Raw genomic sequence first — 23,923 nt, 5'->3', positions numbered from 1 at the left:
TGTTGAATTGAGCACCTCTGACTTAAGACATCTGGTTTACAGCTAACATAATAGGTCAACATTAACATACTGCCCCAGATAATATCACTGGCCGAGCACGCGCCCGAGGAGGGTCCCTACTGAACCCTGGCCCACATCTTGACGGCATTGAACTGAACAAGAAAATGAAGAGGCGTGTTCAAGTGGTCTATAAACACCCCTTCCATAACTTACTGTGCAGTGAACCGAAAACAGTTCGTCAAACCCAGATAACCGAATCCCACTGGTGAATATTCTCCTCAAATGCTGCTAAGCGCCATGGTAACCGCTCTTGGGTTTCAAAGATGCATTGCCAACTCATTAGTCTGCCAGGGTATCTCTCAGCTAAGTATAGCAGGACTGGCAGCCTGAGGCCTATCATCGACACCTGAGGTGTCAAGTGTCACCCCTCTCACCTATCTTTCCCCCATCTTTTCTCCAAGTCGGCGATTAAATCGACGCATCATCTGTAAGACTCCCAAATCCCTCCCCAAGTTGCCCATTTCGAGGCAATGCCGAGAATTGTGGCAGTCGACACGTTTGAGGTCTCACCTCACCTCAGCACTACCAGTGCCTGCACTAAAGCGATCCAGTGGCGTGCTGCTTCATTCAGGCTCAATGGCCCATCTCGCGACAAAATATGATACACAATACAAAAGTGGATGAGTGCCAAGCTACCATCATTGGCCAAATTCCCAATGGTGACGTCGATTAGATGCAACTCGGAAGTCCTGCTCGCAGACCGCATTTATAAGCTCAGGTGAAGCATAACTTGCGGGGCAGCTTATAAAGAGCTCCCCATTCCTCCCCCTCAAAGTCGCTCACTTGAACATAAATTTAGAATCATATACATATAACGTTTTACATACTTCGATTTCAAGGTTCCCAGCCATGTCTTCCCCAGACATCCCCAACAAACCAGCCAATGGCATCTCCTACTACACCCCAGCCCAAGATCCCCCCGCTGGAACCGCAGCAAGTCCCCAATCCGACGGCACAAAGCCTCCGAAACTCTTTCAACCCTTCAAAGTACGTGGCGTAACATTCCACAACCGCATTGGTCTCTCCCCACTATGCCAATACAGCGCCGACGACGGCCACATGACAGACTGGCACGTGGCGCACTTGGGCGGCATCGCGCAACGCGGTCCAGGATTCCTCATGGCAGAAGCAACCTCCGTCCAAGCAAATGGGCGCATTACACCGCAAGACTCGGGACTCTGGAAAGACTCGCAGATCGAGCCGCTGCGCCGTGTCATCGAGTTCGTGCACAGCCAGAGTCAGGTGATGGGTGTTCAGCTTGCTCATGCTGGGCGGAAGGCTAGTACTGTCGCGCCTTGGCTCAGTAAGGCGGACACTGCGACTGCTAAGGTCGGAGGATGGCCTGATAATGTAAAGAGTCCCAGTAATGTGCCCTTCCATGCCAGTTTCCCGACACCAACCGCTTTGACGTTGGAGGAGATTGAGGAGTTCAAGAGGGACTGGGTTGCTGCTGTTAAGCGTGCTCTGAAGGCTGGCGTGGACTTTGTTGAGATTCATAATGCTCATGGGTATTTGCTTATGAGTTTCTTGTCGCCTGCTACCAATGATCGGACTGATCAGTATGGTGGGAGCTTTGAGAATCGTATTCGGCTTTCGTTGGAAATTGCCAAGTTGACTCGTGAGACTGTTCCCGAGAGCATGCCTATCTTCTTGCGTGTCTCTGCTACGGACTGGTTGGAAGAGTCAATGCCTGATACGCCATCCTGGCGTGCGGAGGATACGGTTCGATTTGCAAAGGCGCTGGCCGATGCTGGGACTGTTGATGTGTTGGATATTAGCAGTGGTGGAAACCACGAGAAGCAGCATATCCATGCAAAGGCTGCTTTCCAGGCACCATTTGCCGTTGAGGTGAAGAAGGCTATTGGAGATAAGCTCATGGTTGGCTCAGTCGGTATGATCGGTTCTGCTTCTTTGGCCAATTCCCTGCTGGAGAACGATGGGCTGGACTTTGTCCTTATCGGTCGTGGATTCCTCAAGAATCCAGGTTTGGTCTGGGCTTGGGCTGAGGAACTTGAGGTTGATATTTCCATGGCTAATCAGATTAGATGGGGCTTTGCCAGTCGCGGTACTGGTGGCGGCCCTTACTTGCACAACAAGAAGCAGAAGCTTTAGACGTTATCTCTAGATATTTGAGTAAATTTATATTCAAATATGAACTATGATGAAGTGATTGTGGAGCTATTCATGGATGTCCATTGAATCTAGCTGTAGGGTGCCGAGCTATATAGCCTGCGATATCAATTGCCCCATTAAGAGTCCTAGGGGGGCTGCATTGATTCTGATATGTAGCCAGCCCCAATTCAAGCCAATTCCTTCTCATATCAAATTTCGCAATCAATCGAATCTCCTCCTCTCCCCGATTTTGATCCGTCCGGACGAAACCATCGCACCGGCCGGCCGGCCCAAAGATGGACCGATCAATGATTTCATATATAAAGCGCCCCTAAACATCAGTAAATCAAGCCCCAAAGTCCTGATATGTCCAACTGTAATTGAATCGCAATATCCAAAATTCAAAATGGTATCCCTACCCGATGTCCAATTCTCAAACACCCAGATCGCCAAGCTCCCAGACCTAGTTGCTGTCTTCATAGGCGCAACGAACGGAATCGGCGAAGCAACCCTCAAAGAATTCGCCCGCTCAGCCAAACGTCCTCGCACATACTTCGTGGGCCGGTCCCAAGAAGCCGCGATCCGCATTACAGCCGAATGCCGACAGATCAATCCGGACGGCGAATATACCTTCATCCAAGCAGATTTGAGTCTCATCCGAAACGTTGACGATGTATGTCGGGAGATCCAAAGAAGAGAGAAGAGGATCAATCTTCTTTTCCTTAGTTGCGGGAGCATCAAGTCTGGGTCTGGTGAGTACATGGACTAGTACGTCGAATTCAAGAGAGTTCCGGGGCTGATGTGTAACAGATACATCGGAGGGTCTTAATATCATGCTTGCAACACAGTATTACGCACGCATCCGGTTCGCTATGAACTTGCTGCCGCAGATTCAAGCTGCGAGTGGTCTCCGGCGTGTTATTAGTGTGCTGGCGGGTGGACACGAAGGACCAATTCACGAGGATGATTTCCAAGCCAGGAAAATGAATATCTTGAGTCTGCGTGGACATGTTGTTTCGATGACCGATATGGCATTTGAGAATCTGGCGGCGCAAGCGCCGGAGGTCAGCTTTATTAATGACTATCCTGGTACGGTGAAGACGGGTCTTCATCGTGAAGCGGAGGGATTTCTGATGACGCTCATGGTATGGGTTTTGGCGATTATTGGGCCTTTTCTCTATATTCCTATTAAGGAGTCTGGAGAAAGACACTTGTTCTTTGCGACGAGTGCTCAGTATCCGGCGCGTTTAGGTGAAGATGGCGTTGGGGTTCCCTTGGTGGATGGGCTTGAGGTTGCCAATGGGCTTGATGGGAAGGCTGGGAGTGGTGTTTATAGTATTCATTGGTCTGGAACTCATTCTGGTGAGAAGGTTGTCAGGTTGGTGGAATCGCTGAGGGGACAGGGAATGGTTGAGAAGGTATGGGAGCATACTGTTGGCGAGTTTAAGAGGATTACGGATATGAGGAGACACCGGGAAGACTGAAAGAATGTATGCAAAGGAGTGCATCACGATCTGAGTCGGTAGTAATTTACTCACGTAAAGTTACGTAGCAAGCCGTATCTATAGCGTATATCTAATATGAATCTGTAGCCTTATATTTTGCTTAAATGTGGATAAAGTCATCATTCATCATCAGGACTCTAGAAACACAGTCACGAGAGTGGTATAGATCATGCAGACAATCCCCAGCGCAATAATCACTATATCTCGTCCTTTTGCCCACCGATTATTCGCAATACCTTTCCAATGCAGATACGCCGGATAAACAAAGATCAAGGGAACACACAAAACGGATCCCACCAAGGCAACGAATTTATCCAATTGCCTGGCACCTAGTGCTGCAATCAAGCCACAAAGAACGACAAGGCCGGTCCGGAACATATTCTTTTTCCACTTGATGAGAGGGGCTCGCTGGCCAGATTTGCGCCCGAATATCCTTGCTTCCAAAATCCTCACAGCAGGGAACAGCTGCATTGGTGTGCCCACAAGAATAGCCAGTGAGAAAGACAACCGAACGAAGTTGACGAAATTGTTTGTCTGCGGGAAATTGCTGATGATATTGATCTTTGTATCGCTGCCAAATGCCCCGTATGAGAGCACTCCGACAGAAGCGAAAAGAAAAGTGATAAGGGCCATGACGGTGTTGAGGATGCGGCCAAAATGGTGTGGGTGTGACATCGAAGATTGGATAGGGAGGACCAGCCCTATACCCTCAAACAAGAACACGGACGACCCGATCATTAGGATGAATTTGTTAGGGTTGAACAGTCTGACAGTGGGCTCTAGGCCATCGCGAGAAAATTTTGAAAGATCGGAGTAGTATATGTACCCAATGGCGATGAAGATGAAGACATCTGCAAGTAAAGCTACTCCTCCGAGACGGGAGATTTTGCGAATGAAGGCGAGAGGCACGAGAACAACTAATTGTAGCGCGATGATAAAAGAAATGGATGACGGTGTGCGGATATAATCGGTCGCCACGCCCTCCACAAATGAAAGCAGGTTGTCCGCAGTAAAAGCGATGGCGGCACACACGAACCCAAGCTGCGACGTAGTGATCGAAACACGAATCAAGGAGCGAAGATGCGTGCTGGATATAGCTTCTCCAATATCGCCGTAGCCGCCGCCATACCGTCTTTGGCATTCTAGCAGCAAGTGAAAACAGGTAGTGGTCATTATCGAGACCGCGATAAGAGCAACAGATGAAAAGAGTATGCCGCCGTTGCTGAAAGCCTTGGGAAGAAAGATGATGCCGGTTCCGATGAACGCCTTGAGGAGTGTGAAGAAAGTTTTTACGTCTGACGCGTCCCCTCGAGAGCTTTCATGACGGGCAAGCAGTGGTCTCCTTTCCCCCTCTGCTTCATCAACCGGTGCCCCGATTGTTTCAGCATCTGTCTCATCTTCCGACTCAGCCAGGTCTTCACCGGCGAACCTGCCGTATAGTTGTAAAAAGTCCACGAAGCTCTTTGGCGTAGATATGTGGGTGACGCCACGCTGAGAACGAGCCAAAAACTGCCGACGAAACGCCCCTGGCTCATTTCGTATCGTGCTCTCTGGATCATCGTCTGCTTCCAGCCTTGGGGAGTAGGAGAAAGTTGCTGCGCGCTGATTCAATCCGGCCCGTTTCGAACGAGCTTCAATACGATAGATGTCGCGATGAATATCCCCGCCTTGCAGTTTGAGAGAGGATTGTTGGTTCTCATCGTTGCCTGCACTGTTTGCATCACGCCCACCATCGCCATCTTCAGTAATGGCCTCACACGCTCCGGTAAATCGGGGATGCAAATGCTGGGAAATGACTTCTGCTTGGTTGTCAAGCTCTTCTTGATTTCGAGTATCCGCCATCGTCTCTCAACGTCTGTAGAAGGGCGAGTCGATACAGTACCCAGAGCCCCTTTTATTTGTAGTAAATACACGTGGGTAGCAAGCTGGAAATGTTCAAAACAGTTGAAAGCACTAGCCAACAAACAATCTTGGAAGTTTCTGCGGCATGACGTCATGATCATGTCCATTCTAGACTCTCGCACAGCGCATGACGCCTGGGGCTCGGCCCGACCCAGCCCAACCAGGCCCCAAGCAACAAACATCGGGGGCTCAGACTCGGCCTTAAGGCTTTATGAACCCCAGACCATGCAAATATCTCTTTACGCCATGTTTAGCCCCCATTTCTGGACCTCAATTGGGGGTATTCCATTTGAAACTTGTAGTCGCGCGCATTAACTTCATAATTGTTCCATCTTAATAGGTTTCTGTATCATAGAAATACAGGTTCTTACTAGTCAACTCATAGTCTATACTTTACAGCCTCGCCCAAACAAAAGAAGTAAACGTTCCTACGCAAAATCATGTGCTAGAATTCTATGAACTATATGTACCGTTAGACTCGGTTAAGTCTATGTACGATGGTGCAACAAAAGTTTTTGGCCGCGTGTACTTCGGGCTTCTGAACCACTATTTCTGGCCAGAAATCTCCGGAATTCATCCAATTGAATAGTGTAATGGAAACTCCGCGATGGCATCCTGGAATAGCAGACTGGTCCATAGTGAATAGACAGAGCATGAGGAACACCCAACAATATGTCATAAAGCAGGATTATTAGGGTAAGGATCATATGAAATAAAAGAGAAGAACAGAGATCATTGAGAATGGTTGAAAATTTGATTGAGACCTGAGCGAGGTTGGGATCAATTGAGAGACCAGGAATAAACTGAGGACATAGACAATTGTAGTCAAATTGTTTGATGCTCATTTTAACCAGTAATTCCTTCTATATTTAAGTTATCCCTTCTCTGGTTAAATCTTTTAATCGTATACGTATTGACTCGATTTATTGTTATATCCCAAGGAATCCGTAAGTCCTCGATTGCTCGTTGCATCCGTAGTAATCCGTTGAACCACTTTGTTGTTATATCTTGAAGTCATGGACGTTTACGGAAACTTTGAATGATTTCATATAGTTCTCGATTTTTCTACGGAAATCTTGCCTGAGCTATCATGGTTTGAGGATTGCAATTCAGCACCAGACATTCCGAGCTCTATTACCGTCATCGAAACACGTCCTTGAAATAAACTTGTCGGATTCGCACGCGACTTGTCACTTGAATAAATAAACTGCCCGTGATATACTTTCTCCTAATGGGTGGGAGTTGGCCTTGGCGACAGGCCAATATTCGTAGAGGTCTGAACTACGAATGCGAATGCGAATATCTCAAATTGTTACGAAAATGTATTCGTGCCGACCCCTACAGCCAGGCATTTTGTTCTGAATCTGTACATAGAACGCACGCTTTGACTTTGAGTATATATCCTATTGCTCCCGAGGTCTATCCTATCTTCCACTTGCAGATAACTCAAAAGGTTGCAATGTTGTTACAAGGTCTTAGGCAAAGAGGCCCCTTTAGCAAATCCCCACCGATACTGAAGTCGCGCACCATCAGCCGACGCATTTGCAGAATGCGGCTATAGAGACTTATCGGCCCAAAACTCAGGTCCCGATTAGAATGAGTCGCACGACACAGATGAAGGGGTTTGTTCAATAAGCTCCAAGTTCACCAAGGATTTGGCCTCTGGCTCCAAGTTGCAGGAACCGTCATTCTTCAAGATCGTGAACTTGGTCTCGTAGCTGCGGTTTATGTTAGGTGGGCTTCAACAACCAATTTGAATATGGAGAAAAACGAACCTTTCAACTGCACATGTTGAGTTCTTGTAGTGTGCCTTGGTCAGGCCGTAGAGGTGGAACTTCTTCTCAATTGGGTAATCCCCATCGATGGACACAGTGGTAGGGAAATGCTACATTTGACCAGAGTTAATTATCTCCTGGATTCGACTGTTTCTGAGATGCTGGGAATCAACATACCTCTCTAACCATGAGTCCATCTTTCACATCTTGCGATGGGTTCCAGCCTGCCAGCTCGATGGTTGAATGAGCGTCGAAGAAAGCGCTGTATCCAGCTGCGGTGGTATTGGTCGCTTCAGCAGCCTGGTAGAATCTGCAATTGATCAGCTTTCGATGAGACTTGAGTAGCTTTGGCCGAATCGACTTACGACCCAATCCAATTTGCGAAGGCAGGATCAACACTAGCCTCTGGGGCATAGTAGGTCAGATTCACAGCTCCTGTGCTTTTAGCGAAAAGACCCAGGAGCGCCACAGCCCAAGTTGTGATATGCGTAGAGTGAGACAGCATGTTGATTTGATGAATGAGAGATCTGCAAAAGACTTTCGATCGAGCTATGAAGACTTTCACATAAGCTCCGCCGGCGTAGAGATATGCTTTATATACCCCTATTCAGATGGTAACGGAGATCACTTTGGTCTGCCCCGTAAGTCCACTGTAGCTCATACGAGGCTCGGTATTCGGCTGGCCAAAAGCACCGGTTTAGATCAACTGGGAATCTTCATCCGAGGTGAACATCCGATATTTAGCCGTTATTAACACTAACGGTGGTAGATTGTTTTCTCCGAGATGCGTGTCGGAGGAGAATCGGGGCTGTGGAGCAGTTCATCACTTTTTTGGAACATCAATGATTTTCTTTTTTACATTCGATTGGTGCCTTCGAATCATGGAAGCCCCTGTATCATACTGCGACCTCCCCACACAAATCCGAGAGGGTCCACCTAAACCCGAACCCTTTCACCATAAGGCAAGATTTGCATAGCCCCAGCATTCGTCAGAAGACTCAGAACTATACTCTGCGTAAGGCTAATCCTCGGACATGAACTCCGTTTCGAATTGCTTGATTCGAGAAGCACCAAAGACAAATATAAAACCTGACATTCCTTTGAGCAATGTGTATCAATTCGCTCATTTATCACTTGACTTTTCTTCACTCTCTATCTCATCTCCCTTCTTCTTTACCTTTGTCGCCATGCCAGCTCCGGGCTCGCTCCTACATAGGAGCCTTGCTGCTTTGCTTCTAGGCACATCCGCCGCCCATGCCCAGATCTGGGATCAAGTGATCGACACCACTGGGGGACCTGTCCAGGGTTTCAAATACTTCAGCACCGAAACTCTCGAGGACTTCTTCAATGTTTCTGAATCCAACGTGACTGCGTTCCTTGGTATTCCATATGCTGCTGATACTGGTTACCACAGTCGTTGGAAAGCTCCACAACCGCGTCAAGCTTGGAAGGAAACGCTCAACGCCACCGAATTTGGCTCGCCGTGTCCGACTAAGTTCACCTCTGGCTATAGCGAGGACTGCCTGAGCTTGAATATCTGGACGAATGCAGATTCGGTTCATGCGGGACTCCCTGTGATGGTCTGGAATCAAGGTTCGGATCTGCCCAGTGATATTCCGTACTGGTATGGTGGCGGAATGGCAATGAAAGATGTCATTCTTGTTTCTTTTAACCGCCGTGATGATGCATTGGGATACCTTGCTCACCCAGAACTGAATAAAGAGGGACTTGAGGCTTTCGGCCATGAGACATCAGGAAATTATGGTGTCCTGGACTTTTTGGAAGTCTTAAAGTGGATAAAGGCAAACATCGCCGGCTTTGGTGGTAACCCAGACCGTGTTGTGATTGCTGGTCAGTCATTTGGCTCGTCACAGGTCTATCATGCAGTGAACAGCCCGCTTTTCTCAGGCTTGTTCCATGGTGCCATCTCGGAGTCTGGTATTCGCTTCCCCCGTGACCCTATGCTGGCAGGCCTTGCCACCTCGTATAACAATATGTCCGCTGCTCTCTCACATGGGTTGAACTACACTGCTTTCCACAATGTTTCCACCATCGCACAATTACGATCTCTATCATTGTCTGATCTCATGATTGGCTCTGGTGACAGTGTTAATAGCACCTGGATTAACTCGATCACGGCTCTTTCCGCGGGCTATCCCGACATCTTCAAGCCAGTTCTGGATAACTTCGTTCTCCCGTCAACTTATCTGGAGACCCTGGAACACGGCCCAGCAAATGATGTGCCTCTGATTACAGGAAACACCTTGGATGAATCTGGCGCATCACCAACAACAAACTACACCCTTGCGCAATACAGACATTACAACTTTCTCCGATATGGCAATCTGTCGGAACGGTACTTCAAGCTATATCCGGCCACCGACAAGAAAGGTCAAAGCACAGCCAATGCTAGCTGGAACGATGCTGCCCGTGACCAAGGCAAGGTTGGTGCCTGGGCCTACGCTACTGATTGGTATCGCTCCGCCTCCTCCAATTTCTATACCTATTTCTGGACACACGCGCCCCCAGGCCAGACCGAAGGAGCCTTCCATATGTCCGAGATTATGTACGCATTGAATGCGCTCTACTCTTGCAACAGCACGTATCCATTTACTTCTGAAGACTATGCCATTGCAGAGAAGATGTCTGCTTATTGGGCAAACTTCGCCAAAACCTTGGATCCGAACAATGGCGATTCTTACACCGGGTCTGGTCACTTGCCTCGTTGGAATGCCAACTCGCCTAAGGGTGATCAGGTTGTCATGGAGCTAGGAGATTCCTTCTCTGCAGTCGAGATCACTAGTCAAGAGAAAGTCGATTTTGTGATGGACTATTTCCATCAACAGCGTCCTTACTAGAGAAAGGTCCGACAGACTGAGTGTATTGGTTGCTGGACCATTGTATATCATTTTCTTCACTTCTCAACGTTAGCCACTACGTTCTTCTGTTATCTTTCAATTCAATCGAAAGTTTCATTTCTGGCTTTTTGTCTACTACTGCTCCCAGCTTCAGGAAAAGATATTTACCCCAATGTAATACTGGTAGCGGTGACTTTTTATGTATTCCACATCAAATGTTGTTCTCCGTCCAAAAGGCTACTAGTTCTAGAGTGTCCTAAAATACAACGTTCTGCATGATGGAACTCTTAACGCTTGACTTGAGAAAAACCAATCTTCCATGGGAGAAGATAACGTTCTCGCCCTCAAACCTCTCCTGCACCCTGTCTCCACCTTCATGACGCATGGGTGGAATATTATCTGAGTATTCACAGAGCCAATCCTCAAGGTCATCAACTGTCATTGATCAAACAGATATGCCGCGGGGTAGAGAGGAACGAGAACAGTGTATGGTGTTCCAGGGACAACCGACGCTTTATGAACGGACGGTTCAGCGAGAACTCTCGTTTCATTGAAATCTTTCGCCCCTTCATCGCGGTGCGAGAGCCGGAAGAACCCTCTCGCAAAATTGTTCATGGGCTCACCATGATTACCACGAAAAGTGACAGGTTTCCCTTCACTATCATGAGCCCGAATGTAGACAAAGAGATCCATGTCCATGGATTGAGTCATGACTTCAATCCCCAGGTATGGAGATCCTAAAAGCTCAAATGGAGCTCAGAATGGGGCTTCAAGTGAGAAGTGAATGTTGTCCTTGAATCTACGATACGAAAACGAGCACTTTTCATCCGTAGGCTTCACGAGTGACATTTGTTTGTCCGGGGTGAGGTAGAAGCTGATATCTTCTGCATCAGGGGGAGGGTAGACGACTTCGTTCTCGGGGTAGAAGGTATCACTGCCATTGAAAGCGTGAATGCTGCCCGGCAGGTGAAGTTCGGGGTCTGTCCAGTTACCCGAAATATAGAATGGAACTTTGATGTCGGAGAGCTTTCAGGCTCTATCAAACACAGCCCAGACACCCTCAGTTGGATATTCGGTTGTAGCGCAAAGATGAGGATAATCGACTCTGTTGGCAACAAGTTCCTCATCTTTGAGCAATCCATCTTTGTTGCCACCCTGAGATGGGACGACGATGTTGTTGTACCACTGAAATTGGAAGTTGTTGCTGTAGACGCCGCCACGTCGAACAGCTTGGTACATGGAGCAAGCTGACTCGTATGACATGACACAAGTCAAGTGTGGTGGCTTCTGCATGGCAGCCCAATATCCCACCATCCCGAAGTAACTGATTCCGGAGAATGCGACTTTAGCATTTGACCATGGCTACACAGCTGCCCACTCTACCACACCGTAGAGGTCTTCGATGTCGGTTCTAATTAGCTTTGATCTCATGTCTTCGTGTTTTGAATGGGGAGTTGAAGCCTACCTTGGCCCTCAGCATCTTCCTGTATCTGGAGGGACCTTTCCAGTCCAAAGGGGTCGAGTCTTCCTTGGCTGCCGCCAATACCGCGAGTATCAACTCGAAAAAGAGCATAACCGAAGTCTCTGCACTTTTGGTCGAAGAAGTCAGCAAACACCATTAGCGAAATATTATCAAAAGCCATACACCCAGATAGTAGGCTCGCATAACTCAAAACAAGCATCCGGTCCCAAAGGCTTGATATTCTTGTACATCTCTGCGTATATCGGAGTTTGGGGCAACCCAAAAACGGATGCATGAATATCTTTGCCATAGGGGCCCATGCTGCAGATTACAGGGACCTTCTCGCCACTTTCGGATGCAGAAAATGGCAGGAAGAGATCCGCACAAAGTTCGATTCCATCACGCATGGGAATATAAGTATGCCTAATGCGAGTGTATGCTTAAATGTCGGCTTGGAAACCCTCGTATTTGGGGCGAGGTGATGCCATGGTAGATCAAATTTGGAAGAAAAAGGCTTTTGTCGGGCAGGAGGCAGGTATGTAGAACGAAGGTATATTCAGAAAAGATAAACTATTTCAGAGGAACCAAGCTTGATAGTCCCCTTTCTACATTGTTCGGGTCTGCCCCCAGAAGTGTGGGCATCCGACGGTTCCCTGGGAGCCGAGAGAGATAAGTATCTACATGTACCCCATGATTATACGTATATGTACTTGATCACACAAGGAAATGGATCCCTGGAGACCCCACCGCAGGTCCACTCTAGGCCTCCGGCGCTGCGACTTCCGCTTAGTCAATAGCATGCCGGGCGCCCGGGAGTCTCCGGGGCCCCTGAGCCCCGGAGATTCGGTGATTATTCAACTTCACAAGTCCCCATTCGATCACAGTTAGTACTGGATCCAGAAATAACCACGCTTTATAATGGAAATATCGCGCATTCCGCCTAGTAACTCGGAGTCAATTTTTGTCCACTTCGGATGTTCACTTTCGCGATCAGATATAAAACAGCAATGGCAGACAACGATGTACATTCACAATTGGGACTTTCTGGCACTGCTATTACCTGGTCGCGGTCTCCAATGATTCCCGGAATCAAGCAGCTCATTGTGCTCAGACGCAAGGCTGGAATGACGCGTCAAGAATTCTTCGACTATCATTATCAAGTGCACGGAGCCATCAGCACAGGCACCAACTCCTGGTGAAACCCCACAGTATGTAGAGAGCCCCGAGAACCTTGGAAAAAAGCAACCGACCATACATTGGTGAAACTCTGACATAGGAAATATTTCCAAACTCACTTTAATGACTCAGCCTACCATCCTCAAGGTCCAAATTTTGACCTCAACTCTCACCCTCCCTGGGCATTTGGGGACGACATCACCGAGCGTGAATGCTTCGAGAATTTCAAAGCACTCTTCATCCATGGAAAGGCAAATTCGCCGGTCAACCAGGTATTGTAGGCTAACTACAAGGGCATAAAGTACCTACCAAGACAATGATAACAATTTCAATATTTGATCGCCAAAGTGTTTGCCTTCTCACTTCTAAGGTTTCAACTAGAATGTCTGACTGCCGACTAAGATGTCCAAAGCTCCTGGACATAGAAATCTCAACTGTATTCACTGGATATATAGCCTCTCTGATGCTGTGGATCTTAGTTAAGTCTTAATTTCGGGCTTCGGGTCACTTTCATTCTCAAAATTCATAATAAGATCAAATGAGTGAATTGAAATGTTGATGAGATAAACATTGACCACGACTTTCGGTGCAGACAGCATTTGAACCAAGAACCAAAGCATAAGTAGACTCCGGCGCTCATAATTATCAAACTAGTCTTAATGATCTCTCGGTTGGAGTGACGTGACTAGATGGAGAATCGCCTACATAGCACTACCTAGAGATTGGGGAGAAACTCTGACCAATCACGGAAGAAAGCGAGACTGAATGGGCCGCGCATTCGGGGCTTGCCGACTCACACTGTACGGAGTACTCCCGATGTAAACCTATTTGCTGATCTTGCTTTTCTATTCATTCTTATTCAAGTCACTCCGACTGACCTGTTCGGGGGCCAAGCAATCTAAACCGATATCGGCAAACTATGAAAGGCATGGTGCATCAATCGTGATCTTGCTTTTTTATATGCCGATATATTTTGCTTTCTCATACACTTTTGTTTGTTGTCGGTTTGAGATCTTATCCGAACAATATATCTACTCACACACAGATAGACGCATCAGAAGATGAGTACTAGCTTTACAGGCCCACTTTCTGTGCAGAATGTTGAGCACTGGAGAGAACTATGCCAGGATCTCCCAACGGGTGTTTCCCCTGCCACCAGTAGCAGCAATTTCAAAACGCCAGTGAGGATATCTGAACCTTGTCAAGGGGGAAACTTGAGCTCACTCGTACACCCAAGGCATGTGCGGCCAAACCCAAAGCCAAGAACTTTAGCCGTAAGTTCGTCAAGGAGTCTAATGGCAATACACTAAGGCCAGCTTTTGCGCTAGATTTCATTTCCCCCGAATCAGCTAGCCGCACGGTATGAAAAACTTCAAAATCTGTATCACAAGCAGTGGACACACCTCAGCAGAAGAAAACATGTTAATGGTGTTGTGTGCCATAGGGCTCTACGTTAAAAGTTACCGCCAAATACTTGAAAACCCCAGGTAAAGACAAGAATCTCCCCATGACATCATGGGCTAACGATGCACTCAAGGAATAATTTCTCTGGGGGGTGGATTGCCTTCGCCGGACTTATTCCCTTTCGAAAGGGTTCGAATAGATGTTTCTCAGCCCATGCACGATCATGGCCACTCCGACTCTGCAGTCACGCTGGATGCCAAAAAGGGAGATGTGCGGAAGGGCAAAGGCTTTTATGGTAATTCAATCATGCCGCCGATGACAATCCATCACACCTTTCAGACTGACGTGAGGAAAGACCTTGAGGTAGCGCTCAACTATGGTCAAGCTGTAGGATCTGCCCAATTGCTAAGATTTGTGACTGAGCATACCGAAGCATGTGCCCTCCTCGCCTGGTATTTTTTATCGATCATTCACCTGACAAGTAATTCTCTTAGATCGTTCACCACCCCCCTTACTCAGATTGGCAATGCTGCTTGACCTCTGGAACAACATATGCATGGGACTCAACACTGCGCATGTTAACTCAGCGGGGTGACTATGTCCTCATGGAAGAATACACCTTCTCAAGTGCACAAGAAACAGCCCTTCCATTGGGCTTGAAAATCGCCCCTGTTCCAATGGACAATCAAGGATTGAGACCAGACAGGCTGGATGAGATCTTAACCTCGTGGAACGTGCAGGCCCGAGGGGCAGCCAAGCCACATGTGTTGTACATGATCCCAACAGGCCACAATCCCACTGGGTGTACACAACCCGCTTCGCGAAGACAGGCTATATACATGGTGGCTCAACGGCATGATCTTTGCATTGTGGAGGATGAGCCTTACTTCTTTCTCCAATCGCGAAGGGACATGGCAAGCGAAAGTCAGGCTAAGCCCATTGACGACCAAAAGTCCTGTCATGAACAGTTCATTCGCAACTTAATTCCATCTTACTTGAGTATGGACATGGATGGAAGGGTGTTGCGTCTTGATTCGTTTTCTAAAGTCCTCGCCCCTGGGCTGAGGGTTGGCTGGATCGTGGGCCCCGAGCAGCTTGTTGAGAGATTCACTCGTGGATGCGAAACTTCCAATCAAAACCCCTCTGGTGTCTCTCAGCTCATGATATACAAGCTTTTGGACGAGCACTGGGGTCATTCTGGGTATCTGGACAGGCTGATGGAATTGCAGAGGTCTTACGCAGTACGCCGAAATGACATGATCCGTGCTTGCGAGATCTACCTACCACGCGAGGTTGTCACTTGGGAAGTGCCCATCGCTGGGATGTTTGTAAGTGCAATATCAGCTCTCTAGTATCAATCATTGCCTAACAGAACGAAGCATTGGATTGGCGTTGACTGGAGAAAGCACCCTTGCGCTGAAAGTGGGCTTTCTCCCGAAGATATAGAAGAAAATGTGTTCCAGGCTGCGGTCCAGGCAGGTGTTCTCCTCTGTCGCGGAAGTTGGTTTAGAGCGGGTGGAAGGGCCATCGAGGGATCTCTTTACTTTCGCACCACTTATGCTGCTGCTGAGTCCCATAAAATTTCGGAAGCAGTTAAGCGACTTGGAAAGGCATTCAGACTGGAGTTTCAGCTTGCAGAATGATGATGCGGAATGGTATTGCGGTTACACTGGTGAATCGAAATTGGATGAAGCAATGAACGATATCGAATCGGTTGGCATTTATCGCATTTTGTGACGGTCATATTCCTCAGCACACTTCAACATGGACAATACTTATAGTCTTCACATCAAAAGCCAGAAACGACAAATTCAATTCGATGACATGGCCTTCTGGCTCCTTGATGTAGACCGCTATAGCCAGTGTGAAATGCTTCAAGTATGACTCTGACAAGCAACTAGACAGATCCGCTAGTCATTGAAGACGTTGTGGATGAGATGCATCATGTCTTCATATCCCATAGAAGTCGTCTCCGCGTGCCACGGAGGTGACATCATTGGGCTTAAATCATCTGGATTTGAGGTTGGTACGGCGGTCAACATGGCCAAACCTTGGGTAGGTAACTGTGGCATAGAGTCATCGCGGAGTTCAGGCCCAGGTGTCGGGCATGTTTTTGTCGTCAAAATCAATGCGCTAAGCAATTTTTTGACGCTGTGGATCCGTCCAGCGACAATGGTGTTACAAGCCATCATAGATAGAACAGTCACACCCCTTTCGACCAGGGATATGGAGTCTTCTAGCCCGTGTCCACATATCGAATTTAGACACAAGGTAAAGCAGGCAGTCTCAACCATCAACGCATTTGGTGGTAGGTCCTGATTGATTGAGGGCCCTTGTCAGCACAATCATCATGCCTGAATGATTTTCTGATAAAACCAACCTTGACTGCTGATCCAACTGCAAACTGCTGCTCTGCCAATCTGATAATGTTTTTTGCAGCATCAATCGCATGGCCACGAGACTCTGTCAGAGCTGCTAACGAGAGATCAGGGGCTTCTCTTTGCAGTGCACCCCTCTGATGCTGTCTCTTCCTGTCTTGTGAATACAACAAACAAAATGGCTGGTATATTATTATAATGGAATGGTGGTATACTGGTAAGGAAAAAAGAATTAGTTGAAATTAAGGGCCCATCTCGGTGGAGATGCATACTCATCTCTAACAGAAATTTAACATTTCGTTGCTCGTGCAAGTTGCCATTGAGGACAGTTTGACAAGACTCGGAGCTTTTCGTGAGATATTGATCAAGATCACGGTGAAGCTGCTGTGAGATTTCCCATAGTGTGTCAAAGTCCATAGTATTCGAGTGCTGTGTCTTTTGGATGTCACGGATGCAATAGCCAAGCTTTCTGATTGCGCCGGGGAAAAAAAGACTGTCTGTCTCTGGAATGCTGATGTCCACTGGAAAAGAAGATGATTTGCCTAGGAGGAAGGAAATCCACCTGAGTCACGGGTCAGCGCTTGATTCAGACTTAAGCAAGGTATTGGCTGAGGGCCCCATGTTCGACATACCTTTCAAATGTGAAGACTGAAATAACAGTACTAAGAAGCTCCGGCTCGACCATAGCCTGCCAATCCGATTGAGCGACGAGTAAATGTAAACCAGCATTGAATAACTTGCGACTGGTGAGACTAAGCTGGAGGTGCGCTTTTTCATACTGGCCGACATGGGACAGATACTGGGCGTAACTAAATCAGATCGGTCAGCCACCTGGCGGTTCAGAGGTAGGAAGAAGAACATATTATAAGCAATCCATGTTGGATCGTTGAGACGGTAGTTATGTCTGCATATTTAGAGCCATAATAGTGGGACTTCCTGTAGAGAAACTCCCCAATCTCATAGCACGAGGTGGTTGTGGCTCCGATAGCCAAAATTGCCAGTGAATTGACGTGATCCACAGCAGAAATGTTCATCATCACCGGCATGCCGTATAGATTACATACTGACATGTTGAGGAATTCTGATGTCTGAAATGGAAGGACATGCGAAAGACTTTCCGTGTAATTTACTAAAAACTGTTGACATAGTGGCAGAGGAACGGATGAGAGATCGCATGGTCCTGACATCGGCATTTGCGTAATGCAAGGTTCTTTCCGTGGGAAGACTATGTCATGGTATTCAAAGAAGTCAAGGGCTTTTTTCCCGTTGAAACATGGGGCGTCGCTCATCTCGGACTCCGTGTCATGATTCAAAGCGCAATACAGGTGATATAATGCTGCCACGTTGGATGTGGGGCCGAAGAGCGCCGACATCTCTCCTAAAGAAGTCGCATGCGTTACATGAATCGGCTTTAAAACCTCTCTCATGTTGATTGATTTGGATGGCAGGTCTGTCAGAGAGCTAGAAGTGACCGGGCTTGCTGAAGACCATGATGGTGCCTGCCCGCGAGCAGGCAATAACTGCGCGGGTGGTCGACGTCGTAATCCCGTACGGAAGAGACATTCTTCATTGGTTTTTAAACATCGCTGACACGGTGACTGGCCATCACATCTCACTTTTCGGGCACGACAACGTTGACATGCTTTTGAGATATTCGTTCCCCGACTCAGTGTCCCTGGAAAGCGATGAGATTCACTTGGCAACCTCAGGTATTGGCAGACGACTGACCTTTTTGGGTCTTCGGTTGCATGATCTTGTTAGGATTGCTATACCTCATAAAGTAAGATGGTTTCCAAATCGCAAGATGGGCGACGTGACAGGTTGCGTGGAGAAAGAACCGAAAACCCGACGTTACTGCAAGCAGGGGTTAGTACTTAAAGGCCACACATTCAATGGTTCAAACAGTCCATATGTCCAGGGGCTAGGCTCAATTTTGGTCATTAAACTGAAGCGTCGGGGCGCACAGGAAAGAGAATGCCCACATGGTGTCCGAAGTAGGAAGCCTAAGGGTCCAATGTTTCAGCAGGTTTCGCCGTATCTCCGGGGCTCGGATCAAACATCCCGTTTGGTGCTCCCTCGGCCGAACCCAAAGCTGAGGCAATCTCGGTCAAATTGTTCTCAGAAAGGAAAACTTTTCTGGGGCGTGAGAAAAGTCGCAATTTGAACCATGGACTCTCAGAGAATGCACAGGTGGCTACTGCGTACATCAGTCACTACTGGAAGCCCCTTTAAGGGAGGGGAAATTTCAACGAGTCGTGGTCCTACCGACACACCCCTCGCAGGTAGGCTTAGCTCTACGCAAGATGGGGCACAGGTTACATCACAATTTCGTGGGTTCAAAGTACTATATGCATACGATCAAGAAAATCTGGTAAGCTGCGTGGCCCCAGGGTCATCACTTAATTACCTCCTCCGCCCGGGGCTGCAAGTCACGACGCTCGGGATCAAAGGACCGAAAGGAGCTGAGAAGGAATCATCCTTGCCGCGAAGGCAAACGCTATGGCCATTGTAACCACAGCGGTGAAAGCACAAAAAAAAGGCCCAGGTGAGTCAAGCTTTCAATCCCAGGTCGTTCAAACTTAGTACTTCTCCTATTGCCAAGGCGAGTCGTCCGAGTGAGACTGGGGACGTATTTGAAGTCGAACCGGGACTCCTCACCCAGGCCCATCTTCTCGTCAAGTATCATGTTGTTGAAGAAATTGCGACGGAGATAGAAAGAGAACATTAGCACAGGTAGGGATCGTTGCGGCAATTCACTTGGGCAGCTCCATAGCTCAATGGGAGTTCCCATGTAATAGGCCGCAAGCCTCCACAGAGCGATGTAGTCCTCGATCTCCTAAATACTAAGATAGATTCCCGACCGTAGAAGACCTAGCCAGACGGTGTGATACCTTTGGAAGCATTTAGTGACCCAGAGCCTTACTCTTCACATAGCTAGGCGAAGGAGAAAGGGTCGGAGAAGCTATATATTCAGGGGGGCTTTGTGCTTTTGTTTTATAGTTCATCGCCTACAGAGTACCAAGGTAAGAAGTCAATGCTTACCCAAAGGTATTGCGGCCTCCCGACCACCTTTCTACTGCTTAGTAACATAGCTTCCTAGTTACTCTTCCTTTCACATGCCTAGGCAAAACAAAAGGCCTAATAGGATCCTCCTAAACCCACCAACAATCTCACAATCTCTTAACTATTTCACAAATCTTAAAAGGGTTCTTAATAATAAAGAAGAATAGTAATAAGCCCTAGAAAGGACGTATACTAAGCTTACCTATAAAGGACGCGAAGCTACTTACGCGCTACTTAAGTATCGGTTCTATAAGTCACCTATATATAAAGAAACGGCTTCGTATATTCGTACGTAAATTAAGTACTAGGCATAGGACCCTATTAGACTTAATCAGCCTACGAATATTACTACGCTTCTTCGTATATTTAATAGATAGTACGTAGATATAACTTATATACCGGTAGAAGATAGTATTAAAAATGTTACTTAGGGAAGAGAGGTAATTAGTCTTCCAAGAGTAGTTCGTAAGTACAATTCTCTAGCGCCAATTTTGGAAGGTAGAAGATTTTGACCTATATTTGCTGTGCGTACTGAAGAGGAAATCCTAGTGTCTACACTAAGTAAGCTCTAGTAGGTCTCTATAAGGACTTCTACTTAACCAAAAAAACTGTATCATATAATCGATGTAAGTCCTAAGTCGCCGAATATAGGCTCGGTATCTATATAAAGAACTTCGCAAAAGAAATATAACCATCTACTCTAACAACATTGTAGCACTGACCTTTATTCGTATTTATAGAAGAAATATTGCCGCTCAAAGACCCTATACCGGTCTTACACCAGAAAAATATACAGTGGCGCGGATTTAGGCTTTACCGAGGTCACTGAGTCGGGGATTAATAGAATCCAACCTCAATGTATTTGACTCACCGTCGACTTACGTCACATAACGCGGCGATTTGTTCGAGACCTAGGTTATATCCCGCAAAAAGAGGTTACCCGAATGTCGGTGCGAATGTTGTTCCTAGGATCAAATTGGCACAGGATATAGAGGAACGAGGACCAGGGTGAATTTGCGTGGTTCGTTTGCTAGGTAGAGTCGGCAGCATTAGCGAGAGAACGTATGAGAGAGCGTAGAGATAAGGCGGTGCTAAGTATCTCATGCAAGCTGAAGGGATTGAGTCAATCGATAGAAAGTTTCAAGAGGACAGCAAGTCACTGCAGCGACGTGGGAATACGTCATCTCCAGACCAGAACTCCCAGAAACACCAGTAGGCAGTGCGGTTACCATCGGAGCAGGCGAAAGCTAGAAGGCAAGACGGAGGGAGGGTGAGGGGGGCTGATCAGGGCTGCTCAGAAGAGAGCAACGGGGTAAGCAGCTCAGGGTCGCTCAGTGGGCAGCTTAGGGCAGCGGGGTGACTAACTCACACTGGGATCCGGGAACTGATCGCTTCTCGAGACGGCAATGTTATCGTCAACATTATTACAGCTAAAGGATGATATTTAAACCGTACCTTCTCTATTTAAGTGTTTTGTTTCATTATTTCAGTTTACATACTATGACATAGCTTTTCCGCTTATAATTTAGTATTTGAAATTTGAAAACTTTGGGTTTAAGCTCTAGGATATTATGGAACTAGTCCGAACTTCTATTTTATCTACTAATAGGATCCTTCTCTACTACCTACCGGGCTATTATTAGGATCATTTCGACAACCCAGAGCCCCATGGGCCGGGCCCATTAACCCATCTGTCAGCAGATCACGTGCAGCACCCTACACTCTGGCCCCAGCTAAGTTATAAGTAAACCGAAGAGGAAAAGAGAAACCACAATCACGCTCAGTGAGCAAGAGAAGGACCCGCCCTGGTCCGGCCTACATGGCAGAGGTTTTCCGGTACCTGGGGTTGATGAAGCAATGCGGCTGATGCTTTCGGAGAGATTATAGCGCCGCACATGGGTCTGTTCGTTACCCAATGGAGTATTCTTTGCGAGTTCAATCCCGAATTCCGTAGTTCGTATCCAATATAATCCACTCCAAATCATGATGCCTAATCTTGATCTTTAATCCCAGTGTTCTCTTACCACGTGCGAACTTAATTAACAACCTACACGTTTTGCATATCCTTTGCCTCAACTATAACTCTCACATCATCTAGTTATCGCATTCAACAGATATCTACTTTCATCACGCGATTGCAGTCTGGATTCGACTTGAACCAAACAAAGGCAAGACTTTTGTCAGCGGCCCCCACATTTTGAATTGCTTGTATTCGCAACTCAACTTGCCATCTAGCAGGTTGCAAGTGAACTCGTGAGACAGCACTATCATAAGTATCATATATCGCTGCTTCCGGAATTAACTTCTCTGGATACTCGCCATGACCACTGTCAACGATGGCCTCAATATCGCCTTGATAGGTATGGCTACTGGGCTGTATCTCCGACCAGAATATGCCATCTTCGGCTCTCAAATTGCGACCGGCGCTATCCTCTTGGTAATTATCACGGCGCTGAAACTGACCTATCGTCTGGGATTTTACCCGGAATACTTCAGCCCGCTAAAACATATCCATTCACCTCCGGTGAGCTAAGCAACTTCCTGTCTGTCAATCATGTCTAAGCATTCATAGAATCGACACTGGTTGAAAGGAAACACAAGCTCCTACTTTCTGGAAGCCCCCTTTGAACATATGCGGGAATGGGTCAAGAAATTGCCAAATGATGATCTCATTCGATTTTATGTCGTCGGTAACCTCGAGAGACTCTTCTTGACAAGCCCAAAATCGTTGGGCGAGCTCCTCGTAACCAAGAATTATGATTTCGAAAAGCCAGAAATGATTCGAGAGAGCTTGCGACGCATCACTGGCGATGGTGTACTCCTTGCTGAGGGTGATGAGCACAAGGTACCACACAAAGTGATCGTACATCATGCATGCAATTGACACGATGAATGACAGACACAACGAAAGAACCTCATGCCAGCCTTTGCATACCGCCATATCAAGAACCTATACCCAGTATTCTGGGCCAAGAGCATCGAAATGGTGAAAATGATCGAACAAGACCTGAATGCCAGACCCTCGACTAGCGACAACGTCGTTCAAGTCAGCAACTGGGCCAGCCGAGCAACACTCGACATAATCGGCATAGCAGGCATGGATCACGATTTCGACTCTCTCCAAGACCCAGACAATACTCTTAACAAGTCCTACAGACAGATCATGCTCACCCCACCCACCTGGTTAAGACTCGTGTTCGTGTTCAGCTTCCTCATCGGCTACCCAGGTCTGTCCCGCAGATTCCCTTCGAACTGGAATACCGAGATCATGAAGAGCGGCGAAGTGATCCGCAGCGTGGCCCGCCAAATGATCCGTCAGAAGAAAGCGAAAATGGAAGACCCAGCAGCTGAAACCGGAATTGATATCGTCTCTGTCGCGCTAAGCAGTGGAACCTTTGACGAGGAGAACCTTGTCGACCAATGCATGACATTCCTCGGCGCAGGCCACGAAACAACAGCCTCAGCTCTCCAATGGGCCGTATATGCTCTCTGCAAAAACCCAGAAATGCAAACCCGCCTTCGCGAAGAAGTCCGCGCCAACCTCCCGTCCCTGAGCGACGAAACACCCATCACGGCAGCTCAAATCGATAACCTGCCTTACTTGAACGCAGTTTGCAACGAAGTTCTCCGTTTCCACCCCTCCGTTCCAGCCACAATTCGAATGTCAGTTCGCGATACCAGTATTTGTGGTAAGAATATTCCAAAAGGAACATTGTTCAGTATCTCTCCACAGATCGTGAACCGTATGGAAGAGTTCTGGGGACCGGATGCGGATGAATTCAACCCGGATCGCTTTATGGGTCCTGGAAAAGCGAACACCGGCGGTGCTGTTAGTAATTATGCCTTCTTAACCTTCTTACATGGCCCGCGCAGTTGTATTGGTCAGGGCTTTGCGAAGGCTGAGCTGGCTTGTTTGCTTGCCGCTACTGTTGGTCGGTTCCAGATGGAGTTGAAGAACCCCGATGCTAAGTTGGAGCTTCGCCAGGCGGCAACTGTTTCGCCGAAAGATGGAGTTCTTGCTAAGTTTACGTTGTTGGAGGGGTGGTAGGTTGTATCACAACGCGGGCTATTTAGTGCTGCATTGGATGAACTTGGACTTGGTATAGATTGCCCGAGAATAGCTGGCTATTCGTGTTCATATACTATCTCTTACCAAACTCTCCTCCTTTTTTCGATCTCTGATATTATACTTGGTTTAAAGCACCACCGTAGTTTGCGAGTGAGTTCC

At 47.4% G+C, this 23,923-nt stretch overlaps 10 protein-coding genes across 10 annotated transcripts; 6 read left to right on the top strand and 4 right to left on the bottom strand.

Annotated features, from left to right (window-relative positions):
* Positions 1-909: 909 nt before the first annotated feature.
* N7511_001323 (NADH:flavin oxidoreductase/NADH oxidase) lies at positions 910-2,172 on the top strand (the record flags this gene model as incomplete). Its single annotated transcript, XM_057123748.1, has 1 exon — positions 910-2,172. One exon carries the CDS (start codon positions 910-912, stop codon positions 2,170-2,172), a length of 1,263 nt encoding a protein of 420 aa, XP_056989481.1.
* A 406-nt stretch (positions 2,173-2,578) lies between these two features.
* On the top strand, positions 2,579-3,656 carry N7511_001322 (uncharacterized protein; the record flags this gene model as incomplete). Its single annotated transcript, XM_057123747.1, has 2 exons — positions 2,579-2,924; positions 2,983-3,656. The coding sequence occupies 2 exons, from the start codon at positions 2,579-2,581 to the stop codon at positions 3,654-3,656; spliced, it is 1,020 nt and encodes a 339-aa protein (XP_056989480.1).
* A 150-nt stretch (positions 3,657-3,806) lies between these two features.
* On the bottom strand, positions 3,807-5,519 carry N7511_001321 (putative amino acid transporter; the record flags this gene model as incomplete). The annotated part of the gene is made up of 1 exon (XM_057123746.1): positions 3,807-5,519. The coding sequence occupies one exon, from the start codon at positions 5,517-5,519 to the stop codon at positions 3,807-3,809; it is 1,713 nt and encodes a 570-aa protein (XP_056989479.1).
* A 1,651-nt stretch (positions 5,520-7,170) lies between these two features.
* On the bottom strand, positions 7,171-7,859 carry N7511_001320 (uncharacterized protein; the record flags this gene model as incomplete). Its single annotated transcript, XM_057123745.1, has 4 exons — positions 7,171-7,297; positions 7,355-7,464; positions 7,532-7,664; positions 7,720-7,859. The coding sequence occupies 4 exons, from the start codon at positions 7,857-7,859 to the stop codon at positions 7,171-7,173; spliced, it is 510 nt and encodes a 169-aa protein (XP_056989478.1).
* A 682-nt stretch (positions 7,860-8,541) lies between these two features.
* N7511_001319 (carboxylesterase) lies at positions 8,542-10,212 on the top strand (the record flags this gene model as incomplete). The annotated part of the gene is made up of 1 exon (XM_057123744.1): positions 8,542-10,212. The coding sequence occupies one exon, from the start codon at positions 8,542-8,544 to the stop codon at positions 10,210-10,212; it is 1,671 nt and encodes a 556-aa protein (XP_056989477.1).
* A 1,029-nt stretch (positions 10,213-11,241) lies between these two features.
* Positions 11,242-11,526, bottom strand: N7511_001318 (uncharacterized protein; the record flags this gene model as incomplete). Its single annotated transcript, XM_057123743.1, has 1 exon — positions 11,242-11,526. The coding sequence occupies one exon, from the start codon at positions 11,524-11,526 to the stop codon at positions 11,242-11,244; it is 285 nt and encodes a 94-aa protein (XP_056989476.1).
* A 1,155-nt stretch (positions 11,527-12,681) lies between these two features.
* N7511_001317 (uncharacterized protein) lies at positions 12,682-13,131 on the top strand (the record flags this gene model as incomplete). Its single annotated transcript, XM_057123742.1, has 2 exons — positions 12,682-12,869; positions 12,951-13,131. The coding sequence occupies 2 exons, from the start codon at positions 12,682-12,684 to the stop codon at positions 13,129-13,131; spliced, it is 369 nt and encodes a 122-aa protein (XP_056989475.1).
* Positions 13,132-14,269: 1,138 nt separating this feature from the next.
* N7511_001316 (aminotransferase-like domain-containing protein) lies at positions 14,270-15,897 on the top strand (the record flags this gene model as incomplete). The annotated part of the gene is made up of 5 exons (XM_057123741.1): positions 14,270-14,337; positions 14,388-14,443; positions 14,499-14,641; positions 14,749-15,582; positions 15,634-15,897. 5 exons carry the CDS (start codon positions 14,270-14,272, stop codon positions 15,895-15,897), a joined length of 1,365 nt encoding a protein of 454 aa, XP_056989474.1.
* Positions 15,898-16,164: 267 nt separating this feature from the next.
* N7511_001315 (uncharacterized protein) lies at positions 16,165-16,443 on the bottom strand (the record flags this gene model as incomplete). The annotated part of the gene is made up of 1 exon (XM_057123740.1): positions 16,165-16,443. The coding sequence occupies one exon, from the start codon at positions 16,441-16,443 to the stop codon at positions 16,165-16,167; it is 279 nt and encodes a 92-aa protein (XP_056989473.1).
* Positions 16,444-22,015: 5,572 nt separating this feature from the next.
* Positions 22,016-23,743, top strand: N7511_001314 (cytochrome P450; the record flags this gene model as incomplete). Its single annotated transcript, XM_057123739.1, has 3 exons — positions 22,016-22,219; positions 22,268-22,540; positions 22,595-23,743. 3 exons carry the CDS (start codon positions 22,016-22,018, stop codon positions 23,741-23,743), a joined length of 1,626 nt encoding a protein of 541 aa, XP_056989472.1.
* Between the last annotated feature and the right edge of the window lie 180 nt (positions 23,744-23,923).

This window comes from Penicillium nucicola (genome assembly GCF_028828085.1).
Source record: "Penicillium nucicola strain IBT 29836 chromosome Unknown utg000001l, whole genome shotgun sequence".
NCBI lineage: Eukaryota > Fungi > Ascomycota > Eurotiomycetes > Eurotiales > Aspergillaceae > Penicillium > Penicillium nucicola.
The sequence above is the reverse complement of the archived record's forward strand: the minus strand, read 5'-3'. Positions and strand labels throughout refer to the sequence as shown.